This window comes from Acomys russatus, chromosome 3, assembly GCF_903995435.1.
Source record: "Acomys russatus chromosome 3, mAcoRus1.1, whole genome shotgun sequence".
Taxonomy (NCBI): domain Eukaryota; kingdom Metazoa; phylum Chordata; class Mammalia; order Rodentia; family Muridae; genus Acomys; species Acomys russatus.
Genome location: NC_067139.1, coordinates 54,049,675 through 54,077,171, shown reverse-complemented (window position 1 = coordinate 54,077,171; position 27,497 = coordinate 54,049,675). Strand labels below are relative to the sequence as shown.

General features: G+C 40.0%; 1 protein-coding gene across 1 annotated transcript in view; it reads right to left on the bottom strand.

The window, feature by feature from the left end:
- Positions 1-27,497, bottom strand: part of Znf385d (zinc finger protein 385D) — a 203,159-nt gene that overhangs the window by 98,421 nt on the left and 77,241 nt on the right. Inside the window, exon 3 of the mRNA XM_051140332.1 lies at positions 1,522-1,684. Coding sequence (XP_050996289.1) covers positions 1,522-1,684 — 163 coding nt within the window. The remainder of the gene's footprint in view (positions 1-1,521; positions 1,685-27,497) is intronic.

Genomic DNA, 27,497 nt, shown 5'->3' with positions numbered 1-27,497 from the left:
GTTCCGACTAGTATGACCCATTTAGCCTCGCTTAAATAATTCAACTGCTACGATCCTTTCTGCATTAGAAAACTATCTGTGCTTCTCTGTGAAAAGAGTGGCTTTGGGTATATCCATCCCTGTACTGCTATTTCATAGGAGAAACCATGCTCACCAGCTTTTTTACCATGGCACATTCCTCTATTGACCCCAAAGCCTTAATTATTGAGAGAAAAGGCAAGTGTTTTTTTTTTTTTTTTTTTTAATTCATGGCTTTCTTCATTTATACTGAAATGACAGAACCTCGACCAAAGGAGTGGATATGATAAGATCCAACAGCAAGAGCCTACTACTCATCCTTTAGAAGTTGGTGGCAACAAACGAGACCTACAGAGAGTCACTAAAATGATTATTTATAATCTAGAACATAAGAGACCTGGTGACAAGCCACAGATTAAGGATGCTTACGGCCTCCGCCTTGTGATGCACACAGGCTTTTACGGAAGGGGGTGGTACATGTACAACACCAGCTTAATATGAAACATTCAGCATGGTATGAAAATGTGTAGTCGCAAGTATCCATAATCCCAGGTCACTGGAACACTGTGCGTGCGCCCCATGGATCAAATGTACAGTCATTACAACCTGTTACCTTGCTTAGCATACTATGTCTTTATTTGTTTATATTCAAACGGCTCTCTTCCGATTAAGGCATCTCTAGAACTCAGGCTGGGAACGTGTTTTCTCTCCTTGCTCATGCTGCTTGCATACTCTAGAAAGCAATGGTCTTGCCAGACCCTGTGTTAGAAAGTCTATATTCTAGAATACGATTCATTACAACTCTGTCCCCAAATCATGCAGGACAACCTCTTCAGTAAATTTCAAGGACCAATGATGTCATATTTTAAATGTCAGTTTAGGGAAACAGCACTGTCTTCTTAGCTGTAAATGAGCTAGTCATTTGCAAGCACTAACCCAGGACCATTCAGAGGCCAATATTTTACTATTAAGACCATTAAAAAAGAGTAATTGGCATCAATAACACTTACCTGCACATGCAGAAGGAAGGTGACACAGACAATAGGAGCCCAATCACATAGCCACACTTAAAACAATGCAGTGCTTGGAATTCATGAGAATATAGCTATGCATAGTAGTGCACTTATCCCAATCTCAATTCACTCAGTAGATTGAGCTGTGTCCTCCCAGCTACATCAAGTTACTCACCCAGTTATAAGGTAGGGATTGTACAGAAGGTGTTGAGGATATACACAAAAAGCAAGGTATCTGTCTTCCCAGGAATTTATAACAACTGGGTCTCTCTAAACAGCCACAAGACTACTACAGAATGCAAAATCTGTTTCATAACTAGTGATTGTCTGAAGAGTTCTAGAAGATGAGAAGGAACAATCACCATTACACAGACAGATGGATTCCAGCGTGAGGCAGTGTAGTGGGCACGCATTTAAACAGATATGGGGTTAGACAAAGAAGAAAACCCCCAAACAATAACAAGGACAACAACAAAGATCTTATCTTAACCTGTTTTGTCAGAGCTGGTGGTGATGGGAGTGGTAGTGATGGAGGTGAAGGTAGTCTTTGCGCTGTCCTTGGCAGTGACAGATTTCTGCTTATTTTTCATGGCTTCCAGTGCTTTGAGCTTCTTGGCATGTTTCGTGCCTTTGTAGTGGGCCGCAGCCTGGCTCTACAAAGGAGAACACAATGAACCATGCAATCAGGCTCACTTCTAAACTGGCATTCTCTGTATTACTGCAAATACAGACTCTCTTTCAATAACAGGTACGATTCAAGCTAATGCTGATCAGGGCTAGCTATAGAATGATGCTGAGAAAGCAATGGGATCACATACAAGAGACAAAGGAAGAAATATCCAGTTGCTTCTCTTAAGGACTTGAATATGAACACAACAACGTTTTCTTTTTAGAGTCTTGGGGGGAGGGTGGAAGAATTTATATTAGCATTACCTTTTTTTCTGACACTAGAGATACTGGGCTCCAAATAACAATTAACAAGGGCTGTAGCAAAGAGTGATTTTAATCTTCTCTATTCATTTTCTCTTCCTACAAATGTGACTGAGTAACATCCACTGTCTATGAGAAAAATTCACACATAACTGAGGATATGTGTACTCAGGAGACTGAACTTGAAAACTCAAAAGCATGGCTGATGTCCAATGGGGCATGGAGAGGCAGAGGGATTTCCCAAGAGAGTCCAAGGTGATATTTCTTTCCAGCATGATTTCCATGCTCAGGAAGCTCCTCTGTGCCTGTTAGATACCTAATGTAGGAGATGCAGTTTTTGTCAGTGGTGGTTCCTGAGAGTCTGTTTTAAGGGCAATCAGTAATTCCTAAAGCTACGATTTACTGGGTGGGGGAGGGGCAGGGGAAGTTTTTGAGACACTGTCTCTACATAGCTCAAAGTAGTCTGAATCTTGAAACTTCCGTTTCTGCCTTCCCTGTACTGGGTTTATAGGCCTGCACCACTTCCCCTGGCATATTTCATTAACACTGTTTTTTGTGAAGTTTCAAGAGCACATTAATTGACATGGGAAGTCATTTGTTGTGAAATATTTATTTATTAATGTTCAGTGAAATGATAAAGCCTTTGCAGCTAATACTAGAGTGGTACCTGGGTAGGCAAGGAGACTCTTAGATCCCAAAGTTTTACAGGGCAAAAATCCTTAGAATCATTTTTAAAAAAATCTCAATAAAGGACTATTTCTGTTGGGTTACCCATCACCTATTCAAGCTAAATGTTTCATTTTACTAATGAAAATGGCAGTGATTTCATTATAGCACCTAGAGCAAGTAGGGCCATTCATATAGCATATATTTTAATAAATAAACAAATATTTCATTTGCATCATTCTGATAAGATGTTGCCAAAGGACTAGGTACCTTTATTGAAAGAACTCTGGATAAGGAGATTATATATTAGAAGCAGTTTAAACAGAAAGCACACTCATGCCCCAGGTGCATCCAACAACACAGAACATCAGAAGACATCGTGTGATCCCAACAGGATGTTCAAGCTTGTCACAGTTAACAGAGAAGCTGGTGACAGCTTGTGTTTCCTTGATCTCAGGGAGAAAGCCACTCTGACATGATATTTTGTTTTGTTTAGTTTTGTTTCTACCTTATTCTACTTCAACCCACCATGATGAACTGCAAGTGAACCACAGACTATAGTCAATTCTATTCACATTCAATCAATAATACTACCATCTCCACATAGGTCTTTAAAACATATACATAAAACTCTGAAACCAGTTCACTCTGTAGGCCAGGATGACCTTGACCTCTTGGGATGCTCTTGTTTTGGTCTCTTCAGTATTGAATTAGAGGTGCATTGCAGTCATGCTCAGTGTCAAAATAGACATGTAAAAAGATCCTAGAAAAATCCACATTTCCAATGGATTAGAGGAGACTTTCTGCATACTCTAGGTGTATGCAGACTTTACTTTTGAAATTAAAATTCTTACTACAAAGGGATTCCTGCCACAGAACAAGCACATTCCACAGAGAAAGCAAGTAAGGGCATGCTCAGCACAGGTACAGAAGAAGCCTGATGCTCTCCAGTGGCTCCGCAAGGCTCAGAGATGAGAGAGTGACAGGGATGGTAGATTCTTGTTTGGCACAGCTGATACATTGAGATTGAAAAGAAAACAATTAAAATGCATGCGCACACTGATGTTTACCAAGGGATAGCCTTGTAGGACCACATCGAGCCCTTTGGTTACAGATTAACTAGGTTTTTCCAACTCAGTAATTAAATTAGAAACAAAAGAGTCAAATGGTAGAAAGGTGTAAAGTGCTGCAGGGAGTCTAGGATGTGTAGAATTTGAGGGAAATGGACTACATTGGTGGAGACAAACAGAAGAAGTTAATTGTGCTTGTGTGTCAGCAGGTGTACACTGACATTGGTGGTGCAAGGACAGCTTTGAAAATTAATACAGACCAATAACCATCCTAGATATTTTTTTACCTTACCCAACTCTGACTTTTAATGGAGTTTGGGAACTATACTTGGGGCATTCTGGCATAAAGGTTCTATTCTATGCCTACTGACCCTTCATTCCTTTGTCTGCCTTGATTCATGGGTGTTACAGTTTGGTGAAGGCAGAAATCTATCCAACTTGCTTCATGTTTAGGCCATGAGACTGACTGCAGAGATTATTCAGCCATCTCTCTCTCTCTCTCTCTCTCTCTCTCTCTCTCTCTCTCTCTCTCTCTCTCTCTCTCTCTCTCTCTCTCTCTCTCTCTCTCTCTCTCTCTCTCTCTGTCACCCTATTATGTAGCTGTAGACAAGGTGTAAGCCTAAACAGCAGTGCTTCTAAGGGATCTTCAAAAGCACCAGTTGGAAAAGACTTGCTTTGGGCCTAGTCTGATTCTCTTTGGGACAGAGCATACACTGACCCTTATGAAGGTATATTGGGTAGTAATCAGTCAGTTTCTGAGCTAAACCATTCCCAGAAGCATGAGCATGCTGAAGAGACAAGCAAATGTCTTTTTTTTTTTTTTAAGGCACAAATGATGTCAGCATTAAAACAAGCAAGAATGCTTACATTGAGATGATTCCAGATTCTGTACTTCATAACTAAAGCAGAATCATGCACACAGAAACCAATATATCAGAGCGATGCTATAACATCTAACTTTAAGGAAGTGAAATGTGAGTTCATGGTGTCATAAAAATCACTACATGGATGTGAATCTTGAGCTAACATATGACATCATGGAGTTTAGCAGGTGTCATTGCAGAGGCATGAGCTGCATAGAAAGGAATCATGATGCCATTCTAAAGGCTGCCTCCACACACATCAGTGCTATCATAGATGTCTCCAACTTCAAATTTATAATGCATATTTTAAAAAATCTTTTCAACCTAGGTAGGCTTGGGGTTCCAAAGTAATATAATTAATTTTTAAGTGGCTAACACTTGGGATGAGAGTTTTCTATTAAATCATACACCAAAATTTACTGATAGAAATACAAAGCATCCATCTGAATTCCCAGCATCCTGGGAAATTTGCTAATGAGATACCATTTTAAAATTCTATAACCAGTTCCTTATAAATTTATGATATATATATATTTACTTAATGTGGATCTCAAAAATTAAGAATGTTTTTATGTAAGAATGTATACCTGGTAACCATAAACAATCAATGTCCAGGGTCTCAGATGGTCTTGGTTAGTTTGTGGTATCATGACCTTGAACACTCCTAGCACTGGTAAGACAATTGGTAGAGTGCACATTTTTATTGTCCATTCTAGATTCCAGAATCAGAAAGTATGAGGAGAGATGGCTCTTATACAGATAGTCAGATATTAGTAAGCTTGGTGGTTATGTGGATAGCTTCTCTCTCATAATTAGTACCGTGTAAAATAAGGAACTGAAACAACAGGCCTGGTGACTGCTCCCCCCCAAAAAATGGGATCTGAGTCCACCTTTGTCCCTGGGTGTGCATGTGACAATCTGAACTGTCCAAAAGATTGCAGTCCAGTGGAGGCTTTCAGGCAAAGAATAAAGACATACTATTGTATTTCCTTTAGCAGGTATTCCAAGGGAGGCTGCCTAATATCAGAACAAGAAAACACCCCCCAAAAAGCTGTGTTAAGGAGACAGAAAGCCCACCTGACGCTGTGGGTCATCGTAGTGGTACTCTGTAAGTCTACTCTGTAAGACTGTTTTCCTCTGCAGTGGCCTCCTATGGTCGAGCGTGCCTGCTGTTACTCTGTACTGAACCCCTCTGCTCTACACAGCTCTCTGTGTGCATCTGCATCTATTTAGCAGTTGGAGATGGAGAAGTGGCTGAGCACCTGCTGCTTTTACAATGGACCCAGGTTTGGTTCCTATTAACACACCAAGGTTCACAACTGCCTGTAACTCCAGTTGGAGGGCATTTGACTTTCCTCTGCCTTTTTAGGCACACATGTGGAGTACATATAGACAGAACACATGCGCGTGCGCGCACACACACACACACACACACACACACACACACACACACACACACACACTGGGAACAGAGAGCAGAAGGAATGCCAGAGTAAGATCCTGTTAACAGAGACCTGAGCTTGAGTATAGTATAAGCCTTTTGGGTAATTCTGATTCCTACTAACATTTTTGACCTATTTATCTTAAGAACTTTCTCCACGACTTTATTCTAGAAAAGCACCTGCTGGGGCTCAGTGACGAACACCCGAACAATGATACCTTGGCCTTTTCCTCTCCTTCTGCCCATAGCACAGGAACAAGCTTTCTCTTAGTTTCTAGTATGTGACTCTGGCATCTCTTACAGTTCCACACAACACACACAGGGCCCTTTCCCTTTTTCTATCCTCCCTGCCTCTCTCTTACCAAAGAAAAGAGACTGAAAGCTATCAACACCCATCTCCTCCAGGAAGGATTTGGCCTATGATATATTCTGACTATTTAGGCTGATAAACCGCCTGAGACATAAGACAGCTTTCTGTTTTACTTGTATTTCATCCCTTTACAATCCCATAACTCACTGCTCCCTCCCAGAACCCAAACTCAGAATCATTTCCATAGCTTAGGAAGCTATCCACATTGCAGCAGCTGGGAGCCTAGAGCCTTATTGCCTTGCTATATGTGCACACGATCAGTTTATGTGCATCTTCTACTTCTATTCCATCCAATGATGACTTTATTCTATAAACTCAAATTAGCAAATCTTCAAAGGCCAGCAACCCCCAAGGTGGGAATTTTTAATCAGTAATGTAAAATCATTTAGCGATTAAACAGTTCTATCCATAAATACACACAGAGTTTATGGAGTTGGCAAGCGCAGGTGACAGCTTAGTACCCAGAAGACTCCACATTTGTTTTGGGGCTAAGCACACAGGCCTCTTGTGATAATGCACTTAGCAACCTACTTCCTTCACCTGCATGGACTGTGTACACAACTCCTCCCAAACACAACCTGACAGCCTCATCCTGCCTGAACTTGTTTTTATGGCGTGCTCAGTGGGATTCAACTGTAGCTCACATTTTAGGGAGACTCTTTTATGCACAATTGGGCAACATATGATTCAAATCAAATGCATTATGGGAAGAGGCTTACATAGTAGGATCAATTTATGTGTAACAATCAAAATAGAGAATTTGCCAAAGCATGCCCATTAGTAACTGACTCCTCCTTCTCTTGGACCCTGTAAAAGGAAGAGCCAAAAGAAGCTCTTGAGGATCCTCACTCACATGGTCACCACCCAAATAGACAGCATCTTACTTCATCGCCAGCATCATTACTTTGTTTCAATTTGTCTTTGTTCTTCTGCCAATCTGTGTGAATCCAGTTTTTGATTCCTTGGGTAAGAGGACAAGAACTTGGAAACACCAAGTGCAGGTGCAGAACACTGGGGATGACCATAGGAATTACCTATGCACCGTTATCAGAAACATGTTTCTAGTTGGGTCCTGGGGCACACGGCTTATATTCTAGCTGCTTAGGAGGCCAAGGCAGGACAATGTGAAGCTGAAGTACTGCCTGAATACAGTGGGTTCAAGGCCAGCCTACGTAACTTAGTGAGATGCTGCCTCAAAATCAAACCAATAAAAGATGACCAAGATTATAGCTCAGTGCTAGAGTGCTTGTTGAGTATGCACAAAAGTTTAAGTTCCAGCACTGTCAAAAAAACAAAAGTAAAAGTTAGCTTAGGTGTGCTTGCATGTCCAAAACTCCATCCCTTGGGAGGTTGAGGCCTGAGGATCAAAAACTGAAGGCCAGCATGGGATATGTGAGACTAGTAAAAACGGGGGAAAAAAGAAAAATTATTAAACACAAGTCAAAACGACTGATACCTGGCACTGTATGTATAAATGTTAGTTACATCTGTGGCATCAAATCCTATCTACAGTTCTATATATAGAAGCTTCTATCCAGGAGAAATCAATTGAGAGAAGCTTAGAGATGGAATAGTGCAGTTTTCTAGGTTTCATTACATCTATGCATATTGGCTCTCATATGCAACAGGGGAAAAGCCATGAAATTGTTATTTTTAGTCCCTAATGGTTTCCCCCATATAGAATGTCCAAGATGTGTATCTTATGATTGTAAAGTTAAGAAGCCAAGTAGCAGTTGGGTGTGGTGGCGGACACCAGTTATCCCAGCACTCTGGAAGGCAGAGGCAGGCGGGTCTCTGTGAGATCCAGGCCAGCCTGGTCTACAAAGTGAATCCAGGATAGCCAAGGCTACACAGTCAAGAAACCCTGTCAAGAAAAACAAAAAGCAAAGCAAAACAAAACAAAATGAATTTGATAGCAGACTCTGCTAGCAATGAGATTTCCCTGGTGGTATGTACCAATGTACAAACCACAGCATGGTGATACAGTTAAATTTGCTATGTGACTTCATGTGGTGAGCGCTTTTATTCTTTTGTGCTTTTCAATACAGAAATGAATAGTAACCATGGGAACAAAAAATAAAGGTAATATCACAAGAGTGATTTTCATATACTACCTCTATTTGGAGGTGGGGTGGAGTCTAAATAAATCTACAGAAAAGGAAGGGCTTCACCTTATTTTCACAGATATATGAGAAACTTTTATAAACAAAGAATATACTATGTTGGGCTTTGCTGCACAGCTGGAAAAATCTGTACACGTGGGTCCATGTCTCTTACAGATCTTTCATGATTGCTAAGCATGAAGCAACTAATAGTTTCATGCTTCTAACATTTTGTACAAAAGAGTACTTATTCAAGTGAGAGAAGCAGAATGGAGGCTCTTTTTCTGTTTCCTAGTGTGGAGAAAATCACAGCATCTGGGCATATGGAACTCACACTGCTGTATCGTTAAGGAACAGTGCTGAAGAGTTGGGGCGGGTGGCTGGCAGGGAATAGTGCTGGGTGTCTCTAGAGGCTGTTAACTTTAGAGATAAAATTGCAAATGTTTCAGGTTTGTGAAGAGCGGAGACAAATCAGAGAAATCACCTGGCCTAAGCATTCAGTCAGTGCACAGGATGCTTTCCCAACCCTTGGCTCACAGTGTGAATGTCACATTCTATCTTGAAAGTCTAGAGACAGACTAGAGATGGCGGATTTAATTATGTCCCCGGGTCACTTTGTCATAGACATTTGTACTCTGGAACAACATGAATGTATTCTCTAAGTAGTCTGTGGCTTTGTTCAGTAGCCCACACCTACCCTGGTTACAATGGCTGTCTCCAGCAAGAAAAATCACTCTCACTGGAGATAAATGAGCAGCAGCCCTTTCTGTCAGCCTCTATAAGAAAAATGCCATAAGAGGAAATCTTTCCCAAGCTCCTCTGCCTAGTTTGCTCCCTCTTGAATGCATTTATTGCCTAGTGACAGGGCGCCTTGTCTAGTCTTGGGTGTGTACCCTTTACATCACTTACGTCAGTACTACAGAGAGTTAAGTGTCTACCCCAGCTACAGCCCGAATCCCACCACAGAAAGCAGACCTCAAAAAGCTCTTTATTCTGTCCCTAGAATCCACTATCCATCTCTAAACACTTGCCTATTAAATGCATGTTGAATTAATTTCTCATTTTGATTTTTTAAATGGAAAAATGCATATGGTGTCTCAGTGGATTTTGTGTGTGAGCAGGGTTCAGTTTAATTCTCTGCTGTTGGTTGGCACTTTGCCCTGTCTGCTAAACACACTTCAGGGGGATTTTATGGCTCTTAATGCAGGCAAAGCATCTGGCACAAACACAAACTATTATTTTTTTTCTCTCAGAGGAAGCTTATCATGAACCACAAATGATGCTATTTATGAGTGCTCCTTTTGCATAGAAGGTAGTCAAGGGATAATATGGAGATGGTTCACTTTTAAAATTGTTAGCGAACAACAGTTTGTGTTATGGCAGGAAATGCATTGGATAAGTACAATGATGACTTTACATTCCAAGGGTTATCTAAAACATCAAATCTTTAAAATCCACAAAAAAATTTCAGGACTTGGAAACTTTTAATATAGAATGTTTCTTGCTTTAAAATCACAGGAAAACAATGGCATCAGCAATCTGTTTCCTTCCCTGCACACCCCTGTGTTAATGTACGTCTTATGTTTGCCCAGAGAAGCCCTGAGAGGAAGGATCAGGTCCTACACGCCGTCATTCTGGAAAGGCTTTGCCCTCTAATGCTGTAGGATTCCTAAGCTGAAATAAGGAATCCAACGGATTCTTTTTCCTTTTATCCCTGTTCCTTTTTAATTATGTGTGTGCATGTGTGTCTGTGTGGGGTGTTTGAATGTCAGTGAAATTACCTATGGATTCCAGAAGGAGGCACCAAATTCCTTGGAGCTAGGAACCAACTTGGATGCCCTGGAAGAGCAGTGAGTGCTCTTGAGCATTGTGTGTGTATGCCAGTGATTCTCAAAGCACCTAACACTGTGACTTTTAATACAGTTCCTCATGTGGCGACCCCCCAAAAAAAATAAAATTATGCCACTGCTACGTCATAACTTTGTAATTTGCTACCCTTATGAATCATAATGTAAGTATCTGACATGTGACCCCCCAAAGGTGTTGTGACCCATAGGCCAAGAACAACATTGAATCAAAACCTTCTATTTATTTTTAAGAGAGCTTGTCCAGGTCCGGGCATGGTGGTGGCGCACACCTTTAATCCCAGCATTCAGGAGGCAGAGGCAAATGGATCTCTGTGAGTTCGAAGCCAGCCTGGTCTACAAAGTGAGTCTAGGACAGCCAAGGCTACATAGAGAAACCCTGTCTAGAAAAACAAAATAATAATAATAAAAACAAACAAACAAACAAAACCCAAAAACCAGAAAACAAGAGATCTTGTGCCAAAGACCACCCTCTGAAATGTGCAGTTACCTATGTGGCCTTCATCATGATAATCTGTATTTCATCCAGATATTTTGTTTGCTTCTTTGTTTTTGTTGTTGTTGCTGTTTTTTGAGACAGGATTTCTTACGTAACATCTCTGGCTATCCTGGAACTAAACTTTGTAGATCAGGCTGGCCTCAAACTTATAGAGATCAACCTGCTTCTGCTTCCCCACTGCTAGGATTAAAGGTATGCACAATCATACTCAGCTTAGATTTTATCTAATTTATGTATGTTTCATGTATGTGAGTGCTCATTATGCACATATGCCTTCATGGTAGAAGAGGGCATCAGATTCCTTTATAGATGACTGTGAGCCATCATGTGGTTGCTGAAAATTCAACTCAGAACCTCTGGAAGAGCAGCCAGTGCTCTTAACCACTGAGCCATCTCTCCAGCCCTCATCCAGATATTCTGACAGAGCTGAACACCATGGAGGTCTCTGAAGCATTTGGGAATGCTACGGAAAATGATGTGTTGTTATCATAGACAGCACTGCATCCTTATGGGTGACGTCCACATACACTCAATTTTCCAAGCTGTCCGTTTATTTACAGAGGCTTCACTGCACAGTTACTGTGGACCAGATATAATTACAGTATGTGGTCTGGAAATTACAGATGAAGTTTAGGCTGCTGCTAAATTGGGGAATTAATCAGCAACAGATGGTAACTGAAGTCCCTGAGAAATGCCATTTGTAAGACAAATTAAAGATAGTTTTCTGTTTAAACATTGAAACCCAATACCCGGGCAGCGGCAGCTTCTAAATGAATGAATTCAGACTCCAGCTGGCAGTTCTCTGTCTCCATATTTACAAGTCTTTTAGCGAGCTAAAGCACACTTCAGCACTTGGCTGCTTTTACACACTCATTTCTTAGAGGGCAAGTGCTTTTCCCTTGATCTTCACATGTAGACCACAGTAAGTCCTCATCTTCCCTGCCTGCCACCACAGTAAGTTAACTAGGAAAAAAAAAAAAAAGAGAGAGAGAGAGAGAGAACCACACATTAGTCCTTGCCAAGTAGAGTGCAGTGGCTCAGCGCTTGGTCCTTGGAGGCCAACTTCGAATTTTGAAAGTTCCATCCTTAGGACAATGAAATGAGGTGGGCAAAGTCCAGCTGCAGGAGGCTGCAAGGTGTCCTTAAAACCAGGCAGTGCGGCTGTTCTCTCCGAGTTAAAATTGCACCAGATGAAGTCAGCCTTTTGAAGAAGCCTTATTAAAGGGCAGGTCAAAAGCAGGAAGGCATGCTAAGAACATTAATCAAGGGCTGACTGAATGTAGCATAGGCGATGACTTAATGAGTATTATTAACATGTCTGAAATAAGGCTGTGCTTGCCGAATAGATCTCACCCTGGTACCCAGAAGGAGGAAATTCAAAGATAAGTAAGGCTGTTCTCTCCCCCTGATAAATACCAGAGGAGAAGTCGCCATATGATCTTATCTGCAAGCATGACTTCTGTTTATTGCTTCTTAAAGGGCAAGGGGCTAGCTGGTAAAGCAGAGCTTTTAAAAAAAAAATGTATAACTAGGGGTTTTTAAAAGTCTTTGGAGAGCGGTGAAACACTGGGAAGGCTTCTGTCCCTGTGATAGGATTCAAAGTTGATACAGTCTTCATAACACAAGCTATTAATGAGAAGCACGGGGATTTTTGTTTAATCAAAATTTGATGTATTATGAGGGCCTTAAGACGGATGTTCAGTGACTCTGGTTCAGCTCCCTTTTAGTGTTCAGATTTGATGAAGAAGGAAGCCAGAGAACTGCCTGACTAGACAGAAAGGGTTCGCACTCATGAGAAGAGGCTGTGTGGACAAGCAGATAGGCCTTTCTGCTCAGATGTCTTTTAGCCTCTCCATGTAGGATGCATTTTCCCCAGGAATGAGGAGGACTCTGTGGGACTCAGGGTCCCATAATCTACTCTCAGGCAAGGCACCTTGGGAACTGCTTCATGACCATCTCTGGCCCAGGAGGATTGGAAAAATGTTGAAATAGTTCTGGATTTACATGAGTTTACTAAAGAAGGGTTCTGCTTTCTGACTAATTATAGTGCCTGTCAGCCACTTTCCTTCCATTGAAAGTTTCCGCATGCCATGGGCCATATTTGCTTCTTTATTTGGTTGGTTGCTCATTTTAGGGCTGGGGCTTGACTTTAGGCCTTCCATGTGCTAGGCTAGGGCTCACCCACAGAGCTACCCTCCTAGCCCAAGGCACTTATTCTTTTTTTTTTTTTTTTTTGAAAGAATAATTTTTTATTGAGAATATTATAGTGGAATGTGGTTTCTCAACTATTCTTTTTTTGTAGAATTTTATTAATTTATTCATATTACATCTCAACTGTTATCCCATCCTTTGTATCCTCTCATTCCTCCTTCCCTCCCATTTTCCCTTACTCCCCTACGTCTGTGACTGAGGGGGACTTCCTCCCCCTGTATATGTTCATAAGGTATCAAGTCTCTTCTTGGTAGCCTGCTATCCTTCCTCTGAGTGCCACCAGGCCTCCCCATCAAGGGGATGTGGTCAAATATGGGGCAGCAGAGTTCGTGTGAAAGTCAGACCTCACTCTCCACTCAACTGTGGAGAATGTCCTGTCCCTTGGCTAGATCTGAGTAAGGGTTCGAAGTTTACTGCACGTATTGTCCTTGGCTGGTGCCAAGGCACCTATTCTATGGCATTCTCTTCCCAACCCCAGGAACACCAGGAAGTGCTCCACTTAAGCATCCTTATTCCACAAATAAAGGAATAAGCTGAAAACTGCAGCTTTGTACAAACCCTAAAACTAAGGCTGTTGCTCTATCTGCTTTTCACAATTTCAAAGGTTACTTTTTAGTTTCTTAATTACTCTGTTAAATGCATATTGTACTTCAGAGAAGGGATCAAAGCCAGCTTGTTATTTTTCAGTAGTATTCAAATTAGTATTGAAAAGTAAATTACAAAAAAATTTTCTAAATATGAAATAATAAAGTTTGATTTTGCAAATGTTAAAAAATAGAACCTATATAACTTCTTGTAATATTTAGTGAGTCTCTAAGTTGTTTGAGTTCATCAGGGTCAAAGTATGTTGAATAATTAATACACTTTTATATTTTCATGACAACATTAAATACAGGAGCTTCCTCAGCCATGCTTGTTAATATCACTGCTTCGACTGTTTAAACCAGCAAATGATTTTCCCCTTGGGCATATATTAACAATTTACTTTTTTCAGACAAGTACCCAAATATGATTAGCTTTGCAAATTGCTCTTTATTCTGTTACTGGTAAGTAATTTTTATATTATAACAGTATAAACAGATGCAATTTTCAAGTACATATCCAGCTGTAATGAGCTAATTTAATGTGTTAAAACAACAAAAGAAATTTAGAAAATGATTTAGTGCATCAAGCCATAGGGAATCTCAGAGCAACATTGAGCATAAAGTTGATGAAAGTATTCTAAGGTTTGGTTATCACTAAAGAATTGTAGCGCCCCTGTTCTTTGAAATTCATCTCTAGCTGGGTGGTCACCTCAGAGGCTGGTACCTCCAACTTCTTTTTTAAAAATACATTTTATTAATTTATTCATATTACATCTCAATGGTTATCCCATCCCTTGTATCCTCCCATTCTTCCCTCCCTCCCATTTTCCCCTTACTCCCTTCCCCTATGACTGTGACTGAGGGGGGCCTCCTCCCCCTGTATATGCTCATAGGGTATCAAGTCTCTTCTTGGTAGCCTGCTGTCCTTCCTCTGAGTGCCACCAGGTCTCAATTCCACAGGTGCTGTTCTTTGCCCTCCCGTTGCCTAAAGCTTAAGACGTCTGTCACTACTCTCGGTTGAAGACCTGAATAATTAGTGTTCACATTGCTTCCTTTGAAGAGTTATGCACTCTACAAACGTTTCTAGGCTGAGGCATCCCAGCATGGAGACAGCTAGCTGCAGGGTTAGAGAAGGAAAAGGAGGTACACGGGTAGAGCCTTGGAGCCTGGACATACTCCTGAAGAATGGGGCACGATGCAAGCCACGAAAGGGGTCCCAGAAGGGGAGAGAGCATGGTCATTATGCCAGACACATGGAGGGGACATGGAAGAACTGTCACATTCAGAGAAATGCGTACCGTCAGGGACTCTGACTCAGGACAGGGCAGCCCAATGTTAATGAACGCTCTGGAAAAATGAGTTTGGGAAATGCAAGCAATGAAAAGATCCAAATGCTTCACCACTGGCTTGCTAAGTGGGGTGGCCTCCTGAAGCAAGCACTCTTGCTTTAATTTTCCTGCTGAGTGGAGCATTATTATTTAACTCTACATATATGTACTTCTAAACTATAGGCACTAAGAAACAAACCTGTGTATGATTCTATCACTTGTGATTGCACAAATATGACTTTGTATTTGTAGCCAGATTTTTTTAATACTTTAACTCCTTTTATAGGTCTATAACATTAAAAAAAAATCTTAAAACCTCAAATAATGAACACAAATAAGTGAACATGAGCTGATCGTCCAGTGAGATAGTGGCTCCCACTCATAGTGACTGGATAGTGTTTTTCCATATAATAGGCATATGATATGTATTTTTGAATAATAATTATATAGCATCATATGCAAAGTAAGCCATATATACAATTTTTGCCTATTTATTAATATATTTAATCAAAGTTTCTCCATTTGCACAAGATTTCTTTTCCATTTCCTCATGATGTCTGTGTTGGAGAAAATAGCACTACCTTGGTCAAATATGTCCCAAATCACAAACATGAAGACAGCTCCCATCCAGGCCCCTCATTTTATTCAAATTCCCATAATTGAGATTTTTAACCTCAAGAATGGAAATTCTCCAATGTCTTTCTGTATTCCAAAGACTATTGAAAACTATTGATTTGGTACACTTACTTAGCAGTTACTTCAAAAATCAATATTTAAATAAAGACCAAGAGTCAAAAATTTTAATGGAAACAAATATCACCAATCTTAGGCTTTCTCTGTAGCTAAGAATGTTAAGATGGCTTCCTTTTGGACATGACTTGTTGGACCAACAAAAATACACATGGCAGAATGGCCTAAAAACAGAATGCCCACTGCAGGAAGTGCACAATAAGAGAGATAAGCAAACTTCTGGATCCTTTCAGCTTCTCCAACTAATAATGATTTATATGTCTTAGCACCTTATGTGATACTAGAATTAACACATATACTTTGCATGGAGGACCAAAGCACATGTATATAAGCACCCTAATAATGATACAAGTAATTCCAAATATTTTCCAACTTCGTATCATATGCCTGTGATAAAAGTCTGTAAATTTTTAATTTCTCTCAAAATTTGATTTTATTACATCACAGTTGAGTAAACTGATGTTTACCATTAAGTAACTCTAATGAGGTCAACAAGGAGTGAACAGGAGCAAGACTTGAAAGCAGGTCTTTTTGTTTCCAAAGCTCATTCATTGTATCACAAATAATTTCCAGAGTTCTATCTTTAGTGTAAAAATCCAATAAAATAAAAACTGAATCCAGATAAAGAGTTTTTGTTGTTTCGTGTTTTTTTCTTTAGTTTTTATTGTTGTTGTTTCAATCGGAAAAGGCACATATAGACCAGGCAAGGGGTATTTCTCACTTCTCTGTTGGCTCATAGCGAGACCATATCCCTCCAGTGGGTAAATGACTATGTACTTGTTTCTGGGAGGGCTCTGCAACACGTTGGCCTCCCGTTCATGAAAATCTCCCAAGAACAGTTTTGCTTGTTCTTTCCTCTTCTGTTCATTTTGAAGACAAGGACAGCCCTTGCATGCTACTGCTCTGTGCACTAAAGTGGGAGGAACATTTGGGCCAGTAGACCCAAACAGCTAGACCCCACACCTAAAACAAGCACAGAAAGCACACTCTGGTCAGCCAGGATTCTGCCAAATTCTGCTTAGCAGAGATATACTAAGAAATCACGACTATTTATTTAGGATATTATATAAGCAAAATATTTTTAAATCATTAGAGGCATTATCCATGGATTTGCATAGCACAACACAGTTACACTATACTCGTAAATCTCACAAATATATTTACCTAACTTAAAAAAAAAAACACTTATGTGAGCAGAGAATTCCCAGAAAAGATGGACAGGGCAGGTGGGCACATGCAAACCATATCTAAACTATGCCTCAAGGTGCTCTGAATATCTACAAGTTCCATGGCCTTAACAAAGGCTGAGACCGGTCTTCTCTTGTTCCCTTTTGCATGTTTCCTCCAATAGGCAGGAGTGAAAGACATCCACATGAGGTGCTAGACCACAGCCCACTTGAGCTGGCATTTTCCTGGTATAATTCACATAGCCAGATTTTAGACTGTTCTTCAGAACATTGTGAAAGGCAGTGGCAGGGTTCTCTCTGCACTGAGTCAAAGCATGGAAATCTCTTCCACAGTTCATCAGGACGAAATGCTGACAGTCTCCTTTACTTGGACAGACGTCATCAAAAGATCCTGCTTGTTTGTCAGGAAACTAACAAATGAACTGTGAAAACAGCTCCACATTTTAATAATGTGAATGTCCAGAAATAACTACAAGTTTTACTCCAGGAAGCTTTTAAACACACAGCCTTCCTATTCCCTGCCTATCTTTTTCTCCTAACAGTGAGAAAAAAAAAAAAACCCAACAGTTCACACATGCATCTTATACATAAAGAACTTCCAGGGAACACAAGATGGCCTCCTGGGGCTTTTCTCATTTCTACCTGAGTGTTTTCTATGTATCTTGCACTCCTTTGGTAAATATCTGCTTGTTTTGTTGTCCTCCAGTGAAAACAAGACGTTGCTTTAAAACAGCCATGTAAATATGAAAAAGGTCCACGTCTTTATATCAACCTTCAGAGAACCAAGAAGATTTTAGGACCTAAGTGTTAGCCTCTGTATCTGCTTCTAAGTGAGAGCAGATTACTTTAGTTTTAAATGATGCTGAGGTGGAATTTTGACCTTTGGCTGAGGGACTGGGTGACCTGCAGATGTCACTCATTCTCCAAACCGGTCCCTTCATTTGCAGCATCTCTCCAGGAACTTCTGTTCCTCTGATGTGAGGAAGGGAACAATTCCCACATTTTCAGTAAAGACTAAGTCTGAGTGGCAAATCCTGAGGTGGTTATCCCAGGTCTTTGATTTCCTTTCTCTTTATTCCTTTAAAACTCCTTTGTGGAAAGAATTACTTTCCCTCTATCAATATCAGATCCATGACCTTTAGAAAACCTCAACTATTTGGCTGCAATAAGCTCAAATATAGGGTACAGAGAGAAGAAAAGAGAAGTATTCTTATTAAGATAAGTAATATTTTTTAAAGGCATTAATCGTGTCTGGATGACCATGTGCACAGGCTGTGCTGAGAGAGACCCTCAGGGACAATATGATATTGCTTTGTGACATTTGATTAAAAGGAGCCTCAGAATTCTCTGTCCAGGATATATATACAGCATTCACGCATGACCTAAGGTTTCTTGTCTCTGCTGCTTTCACACCTGTAGGAAAGGAGGTGATAGAGGCAGCACAGAGAGACTTTTTGGAGAAGCAGTCACTGTGGTGGTGTTCACAAACCTAGGGAAGAGTACAGTAGGGAATTCAGAGAAAGATAGCAGGAAGGAAGGGTTCTCTGTTCTCATCCAAAGGGGCCTGAAGGTCAACTTCATGGACAGACAGAAAACTAGAGAAGAAAGACAAACAAGGCAGGGAACACACACACACACACACACACACATACACACACACACACACACACACACACACACAAAATTCTCATGTGCTGTCCGACCCTTACAAGGGCCTAGAACTTTCCAAGCTGTTATCCTCAGGGGCACAGTTTTAGTCTTATAATCATGCCTTTATTCACATAATTCTGGGGTTCTTTAAAATTAAATGCCAGAAAGAAACTCTTGTTGCCTATGAGGGTCTCTTTCATCACAGCCTGTGGTCTTCGGAGGCAGAGGCAGGCAGATCTCTGAGTTCAAGGCCAACCCGGTCTACAGGGTGAGTTCCAGGAAGGCCAAGGCTACATAGAGCAAACCTGTCAAGTTTTTCTAGGAAATCCTTCTTGCCTCCTTGTCACACAGAGTGAAGCTCTGCTCTGTGAGAGCTTGGGGGTAAATTCTAGATTCCTCACATACATTAACTGGACTCCTCAGATATCTGAAAAGCTTTAAGCAGGGAGCGTGAGGGATGTGGACTCTTCTCAGGTTCCCTTCAGCTAAAACATCACATTATATTTTAGAGAACTAGGGAGCAGGATGTGGTACTTCCGAAAGGTTAATATGCATTTCTTTTTTTTTTTTTAATGCATTTCTTTTTGAACATTGAAATCATCCTCAAAGTTACTCACAAAGACAGGATGAATACGTTATTTTTCAAAACATATTCAAGATCAACATTCCATTAGGAAGAAAATAATACTGGTTTTTTTTTTTTTTTTCATTTTAAAATCTAATGTTGGAACATTAAACAACTTTCATTTCATTTTTTCTGGAATTTACATTCATGTCACATTTTCTCAGAACTTCTCAAATTCCAGGAAACAGAACCCACAGTTGTTCACATGGCAAAAATACATGCTTTCCCTTTTGAGGAGGCTACAGGAAGGTGCTACATTTCAGAAAATGCAAAGACTTTGTGATGCAAGGTTAGGGTGCCACTTCCAGCAGCAGCAATTTGTACATGGGCTATTTCAATACTCTCCTAAATTTATGCTGTGAGCTACACTAAGGGAAGGGACAATTGCATCAAATGTTGTTGCACTCAATAGTCTAACACTGTGCTGTACTGGCACTAGCACTACATAGTACTTTAAAAACAAACAAACCAGGAGCCAGAGTACTAGAAGGTGTTATGCAGGCTGCTAGGGGAGAAGCAATAATAATAGTTATACACTGGACTACCATGCTGCCATACTGACCAGCCAGGCAGGACGGACCTGCTGGTACTGACATGGTACTGGCATGACAGTTATGGAAGTAGCTAACCACTCTCTGTTAGAACTGAGGTCTGCTCTACAGGAGGGAATTCACATCTGGTACTATAAACACAGTCAAAGCCCATGAGTAGGGTGCTCATCGACCTTTAATCTACTATTGTTTTTGCCAAATGACCATGTTGTCAAATGGGCTTTCTAAATATTTATATTTATATTCATAGATTTGTGTTGTTCTAAACCTTGGTCAGAGGAGTTTGCTGTTGTTTGTTTGTTTTCCACAATAGTAGTTAATACAGAAATTGATAAATGTTCAAAGTGCTGAGAATGAAGGACTGAGTACACACATACATGGGACAATCTTTACTTCTTCCTCAAGGCTCAGAGAACATCAAAGAAGAGGAGATGCAAAGATAGAGGATGTTAAAAGGTGCTATGAAATGCTGCCCTCGGGACATCATTCTGTGTATGTATCAAATGTTCAAAGGATCAACAGAAGATTTTTTTTGAAATAGAATTTGTCTTTGCATTATTTTTTTAAGACAGGCTTTCTTTGTGTAGCCCTGGCTGTCCTAGAACTCTCTCAATAGACCAGGCTGGCCTTGAACTTGGAGAACTACCTGCTGCTGCCTTGACAGTGCTGGGATTAAACTCATGCACAACAACCACCAGGCTATCTTTGTATTTTTACCATCTGTGCTTAATACCTGTTATTGCTACTTATCTATTGAAACAAATAACAGGACACTACAAAATTTTCTATAAAAAATCTAAACAACATGATGAAGAAATAAAAGACACTCTAACATAAAGCAAAATTATCCTTGTTTATAAATGATATAGTCAGCTGTACAGAAATCTCAAAAGAGTTGAAATACAGCGCCATGCTGGAACTAAGATATGAGGATAGCCTGACTGTAGGAAAAAAAGTTTCCTACTGTTTTTCTATGCATTAGCAATGAACAAGTAGAACTTGAAATTACCAACTGTCATTTATATTGGCACCGACAAAATGAAATACTTGGCTAACAATCCAAAAAGATATGCATATGGTCTCCAAAAGAAAAGCTATAATTTTTGTTGAAATAAATCAACCAAAAATTGAATTAAAAACTCCATGCTTATTGATAGGGAAAGTTTATAATGTCAGGATGTCATTGTGTCCCCACTTCCCACATAGTCAGTGCAATTAAAATTAAAATATTCTGAAATTATCTTGTTAATACTAAAAATGTGATCCTAAAGTTTTATATGGAAGGTAAAAGACTCAAAGAATCTCACAGAAAGACTGATGCTAGGCCATGCAAAAACTTACTGTAAATGTACAATAATCACAAGTAGGTCAACATAAGTACAGGCAACTGATCTTCAACAAGTTATCACAGTAGCAGATGATCTGGGAACAACTGCACATTTACACAGAGAAAATAAATCCAGACCTTATACTTCTCAAGAAAAACCAGAATTTAGAGCATGGATATAAATGCAAAGCATAGATATCCTATAAGATAAACCAGAAGAAAATCTAGATTTCAAAGATGGGTTTGCTAATTGGCTTGCTTAACACCAAAGAGATGCCTGTTAAAAGAAAAGATTAAAGAACTGGCTTCATTAAATTTTTTTTAAAAAGTGTATGTTTTATGAATGACATTGTTCGGAGAGTAAAATGTTATGTAATAGACAGGGAAAAAATAATTATCTAAACAATTTGAAAAGATAAATCTTTAGAGAAGATATACAGATGTACAGCAAGCATATCACACATCACCAGGAAAATACAGATAAACACAGCACCAAGATGCCAATGAACACATACAAGGAAGGTCAAGAGTTTAACCTCTGCCAGTGCTGAGGTCTGACAACAGTGTGCTGTGTGGAAGTCCTGTCCATTGCCTGTGAGGACACACAATAGCACAGATATTTTGGAAAGTAATTTGTCAATTTCTGTCAAACTTATATATATTCTTTTTTTTTCTCATTATCACTTGTCAGATCACTTTCTTTTTTTTTATTTTTTAAAATTATTTTTTATTAATTTATTCTTGTTACATCTCAATTTTTATCCCATCCCTTGTATCCTCCCATTCTTCCCTCCTCTCTCCCCATTCTTCCATTATTCCCCTCCCCTATGACTGTTCCTGAGGGGCATTGCCTCCCCCTGTATATGCTCATATGTTATCAAGTCTCTTCTTGGCAACCTGCTGTCCTTCCTCTGAGTGCCACCAGGTCTCCCCCTCCAGGGGACATGGTCAAATGTGAGGCACCAGAGTACGTGAGAAAGTCATATCCCACTCTCCACTCAACTGTGCAGAATGTTCTGACCATTGGCTAGATCTGGGTAGGGGCTTTAAGTTTACCGCCTGTATTGTCCTTGGCTGGTGCCTTAGTTTCAGCGGGACCCCTGTGCCCAAATCTTCCTATCATAATGTTCTACTTGTAGGTTTCTAGGACCCTCTGGATCCTTCTACTTTGCTATTCTCCCATGCTTCTCTCATCTAGAGTCCCAATAGGATGTCCTCCCCTCTGTCCCAGTTTCCTGGTAAGTGAAGGCTTTTGTGGGACATGCCCCTTGGGCTAGTATGCAGATATAAGTGAGTATATACCATTTGAGTCTTTCTGCTTCTGGGTTAACTCACTCATTATGATCATTTCTAGCTCAATCCACTTATCCACAAATTTCGGGAATTCCTTGTTTGTAATAGCTGAGTAGTATTCCATAGTGTATATGTACCACAGTTTCTTTATCCATTCTTCTACTGAGGGACACTTAGGCTGTTTCCATGATCTGGCTATTATGAATAAGGCTGCTATGAACATGGTTGAGCAAATTTTCTTGTTGTGTGCTGGAGCATCTTCTGGGTATATTCCAAGGAGTGGAATAGCTGGGTCTTGAGGAAGCCCTATTCCCATTTTTCTGAGATAGCACCAGATAGATTTCCAAAGTGGCTGTACTAGTTTGCATTCCCACCAGCAATGAAGGAGTGTTCCTCTCTCCCCACATCCTTGCCAGCATGTGGTGTCACTTGAATTTTTGATCTTAGCCATTCTGATGGGTGTAAGATGGAATCTCAGTGTTGTTTTGATTTGCATTTTCCTGATGACTAAGGAGGTTGAGCATTTCTTTAAGTGTTTCCACGCCATTTGATATTCCTCTGTTGAGAATTCTCTGTTTAGTTCCAAGCCCCATTTCTCAATTGGGTTTTTTGGTTTGGTGGTGTTTAATTTCTTGAGTTCTTTATATATTTTGGATATTAGACCTTATATATTCTTATCACATAATCCAGCAGTCAGTAATGTTCCTTTGTATTTATCCAAAAGAGGTGAAAACCCTAGAAGCTATGTACGATATTACAGGAGCTTTATTCACAATTGCTAATTTATATATACAAATCAAGACTACCTTCAGTAGGTAAACTACTAACCTGTGATAGAGCCACACAGTGAAATGAGTGATCTCAGTGCTGAAATGAATGAACCACCAAGCCACAGAAAGGAAAAACTAAATGTATGCTCCTAAGAGGAAAAATAATACAAAAAGCTTATATGTTACAGTACTGTTACAATAGGGCAGTGTGGAAAACATGGAGTTACGGAACTATGGAGACGGTTAAAAAAAAAATAGAGAGTACCAAGTGTCAGAAGGGAAAGACTATGAAGAGGAGGAGGGATACAGAGAAGCATGAGGCTGTCAAATGTCTCTGTTACTACAGTATGGATACTTGTTGCTACAAATTAGTTCCAACTTCCCGAATGTATGGCCCTGGGAGTAACAGCCTATGCACATTACTGACATCAGTATTAAGATGTGTGAATGTACGCTGTGGTGGTAAGAGGTCGTTTTCCCCCAGAGAGAATGCAGAATCCCCTGGGAAAGGGGCTCTCTGGCCAACCTGTCAGGGATGATCTTGTTTGCAGTCACTGTGACAGGAAGAACTATGGCTACTGATTCCAGACGTGGGGAAATGTCCTGAGAAGCAACATCCATCCATTGCATCTTTTTTTTTTTTTTTTACTAAAAAACACACAGAACATATTTATTCATACAAATTAATAGAGAGAAACGTTTTCAAATGTGATGTAGAAACTCAAAAAATATATCATTTCAAAAGTTTAGAAAGGTTGAAGCCCTGTCAAGTCACATGGATTAATAAAGTCTTCTCAAATTGAAGTTGTAGATAATTATATGATTTTATGCCAGATACACAGACATATATGTTAACTCCTTTTCCCAAATTGAGTCCAAGAACTTTCAGCATTTGCTTTTTAATATTGGTAAGTCTTTCAGCATTTGCTTTTTAATATTGGTAAGTTTTTAGTGTGAAATCTCTATTCTTAAAATGTTATGATAGAAAAGCACTAATCTATAGTATCTCTGATCCTTCATAGGTCTTTTTTTTTTCCCCTATGACTACATGCTACTCTCAATAGAATTCAACAGTACACTGTCATTTCCCAGGAACTTATAAAGAAATCATAGTCAAGGTTACACAGAACTGTTCAATGATACTATTACAATAATATTCCACAAGTCCGTATCATGAAAAAAATTATTAACTCTTATGTGTGAACAGGTGATACTTTATTCCATCATGTTCTGTGTTTGAACTTACCAATATGTTATTTATCTGAATGGCATTTGGCCTTCCTGATTCATGATTTTTCTACAGTGGATCTCACTCAAATATTATTCCTTGAAATTCAGTATGAGAATGTTTGTTCCTTCAGTCTTTATAAGATTATTTAATCCATCCATTGCATCTTAACTATGGGGAAAATGTTGCCAACCGCTTCACACTCCTATGGTCTTGAGTTTATTAGGAGTCATATAATAACAATAAACCTTTTCTTTCTTAAGTTGTTTTTGTCAGGTGTTTTGTTACACCAACATGAAAAGAAATCAAAACAGAGACTAACTAACTACAACACATGCGCCACTATATGGAGGGATGTTGAAACCAGCAGAGATTTCACAACCTGTACAGGAAGGTGGTAAATAGAAAATATCAATAGATTGCATTCATTATTATGAAGTTTAAATGTATAAAGGATATACAAAATTTTATATCCTTTAAAAATATGTACAATCATACTGTGGTTCTATTTTTATTTTTATGGGGCACTTAAGTATTATTCTCTATAATGACTGTATTAAATGGTATTTCAACAAGACATATGAAAGTTCCCACTATTCTACAAACTCACAGCATTGTTTTTTGTGTTTCGCATTTAAGTCATAGCAATTTGGCTGGAGTGACATGATACTTCATGATGGTTGGTCTTGTAGACACTGAGAATAACATAATGGCTACTGGAGGACTGAGGTAATAATGGAGAAAGTTCATCAGGGATTACTATACAGGAGGTATTACATTCTAGTGTCCTGGTACACAGTAGAGTTAATATGGCTAATTATATATATATTTTTAGAATAGTTTCTTCCGAAATACCAAAAGAGAGAAGGGTGAATGCTCATACAAGACAGGTTGATAACTGTTGGTAATGGATATGACAGTTACCTTAACTGGATCAACACAAAAGTATATATGAATTAAAATATCATGCTATATGCCATAACAAAATACAATTCTTGGGTTTTAATGTACCCCTTGCAAAAAAAATGGGGGGGGGGGGGCGGTTGAACGTATTTGTTTTCAATCATTACCACAGGATAAAATGTACCTCCTTCTATGGGTGTAGTTTCATTGGAGGTTGGTTTGATATGTTTTGATGCTAATTACTGCTTAAAGTCTCTGTGCCCCATTTGTACCTTGTCTAAGAGCCTAGCTTGTTTGACCAATAAAAGGCCATCACACCGGGGCAGGGCAAATGAGATAGGGTGGCTAAGGTTCCCAGCCTTGGGAAGACAGAGAAAATCCTGGGAGAGAAGGAGACTGGAGGAGGAGAAGAGAGGAAGGTAGAAGGCCCCACCATGGGTTTGAGAAAGGATTATGGATGGGGAGTAGCACCATAGAAATTATTAGAAGCAGACGGCATGGGATTGGGGCAGGGTATGGGATACCTGCCTCAATATAGGATGTAGTTTAGGGGATTAGTATCTGCCCTGCCCCAGGTCAACTAAGGCTATTTTAAAATACAACACATGTCAGTGTCTTCACTGATTGTTAGCGGGTAAGAAAATACCTCCATAATAATAATTATAGGCCTGATAATCAACATTATTAGGTCATTCTGATAAATTAACCACAACTGTGGCGCCTGCGCCACCTCGGTACCGAGTCAAGGGCGAGGGACTGCCCATTTAACACACAATAAAGCAGCGGGTCCTTCGTGCTAAGAGAGCTACGGTCTTTATTCTGTGTCCAAAGAGCCTTTTTATAGGCAGCAAAGCAGGGATGCCACGTGCAGGTGAAATCCCTCAAGAGGTGATTGTGCACATGAGGGAAAGTCCCAAGGAAGGGAGGAGTGCGCTCTCAGAGCGGTAACCATGACTAGCTAACAAACATAAACACAGACACGGAAGCTGCTAAAAACAGGACATGCAACAAGAAGACAGGCAGGCAGCCCAGTCGGGCCTGGTTCCCACACACAACATAGTTCTGTTTGTCTGTTTTTGTTTGTTTGTTTGTTTTTCGAGACAGGGCTTCTCTGTGTAGTCTTGGCTGTCCTGGACTCACTTTGTAGACCAGGCTGGCCTCGGACTCACAGAGATCCACCAGCCTCTGCCTCCCGAGTGCTGGGATTAAAGGTGTGCGCCACCACGCCCGGCTGTGAGATATTCTTTTACGTGAAAAATTCTGTCTTCTTTCTGGCTAGAGCTTTAATACAGATTGCAAAATTCAAACAAAAACCACTTAGAAATGAAGGTATCTAACCTGTACAAAAGAAACAGTAAATGGGTTTTGCATAACGGTTTCTATACCTTAGCTCAAGCTATGAAACTGAGCAAATACAAGAACTTTAATGTGCTTTTCCTTCTCAGGTCGCTCCTCAGCACGCACTGTGGTAATGCATTACTTTCTCATGTCACAATGCCCTATTCTAGGTCCTTTTTATATTTAAGGGCATTCTTAAGTGAGCAACATGAAAGACATTCTGAAAGGAAATAGGCTGCTGCATTCACAATCTGGTAGTCCAAATATCACTTGCCTTAGCTTTTGGACTCTATGCAACTGCTCTGACAGGTAAGGAGATCTAGGGGTTAAACACTTTGTAATTCAAAGCCTGAGTCTGGACTCTATCAAACTGCTTGTAATCATGACCATAAATTTGAAAGTTAAGCACAAAGCTGCAGTGACAAACAAGGCCACAAGCTATCATAGGTTCCTGAGATTACTGATGGAGTACCAGGGCAGCGGCGACTGAATGAGCAGATGCCCTCGCCTCCCAGGCTGGGCTCTCAATCTTTCCAATGGAGTGAGAAATAAGCACTTCACCATTTAACAGAGCAGAGGACTCACTTCATCACCTGCTGTCTGAGGAACTGCTGACATGAGAAACCTCCCATCTAGAACACCCCTGGTGCCAAGCAAATGTAGACCATGGGGACTGACAGCTTTTGCCAGGGATTACAGGCTCATTTGAAAACAAAGGGCAATTCTCTGTGAGGAGCCAGTGGACCAGTCACTCAGCATTACAATTCCAGTCATCTACAATTCCCACAGAAAGAAGCCTTTGGTGAGTCTGACCATGGCCTATAAATGTATTTATAACTTTAGCTATGACTCTATTATCCAGGATATGACTCAAAATGCCAACTGTCTGCTACTTGAACCTCAATTCACTAGATA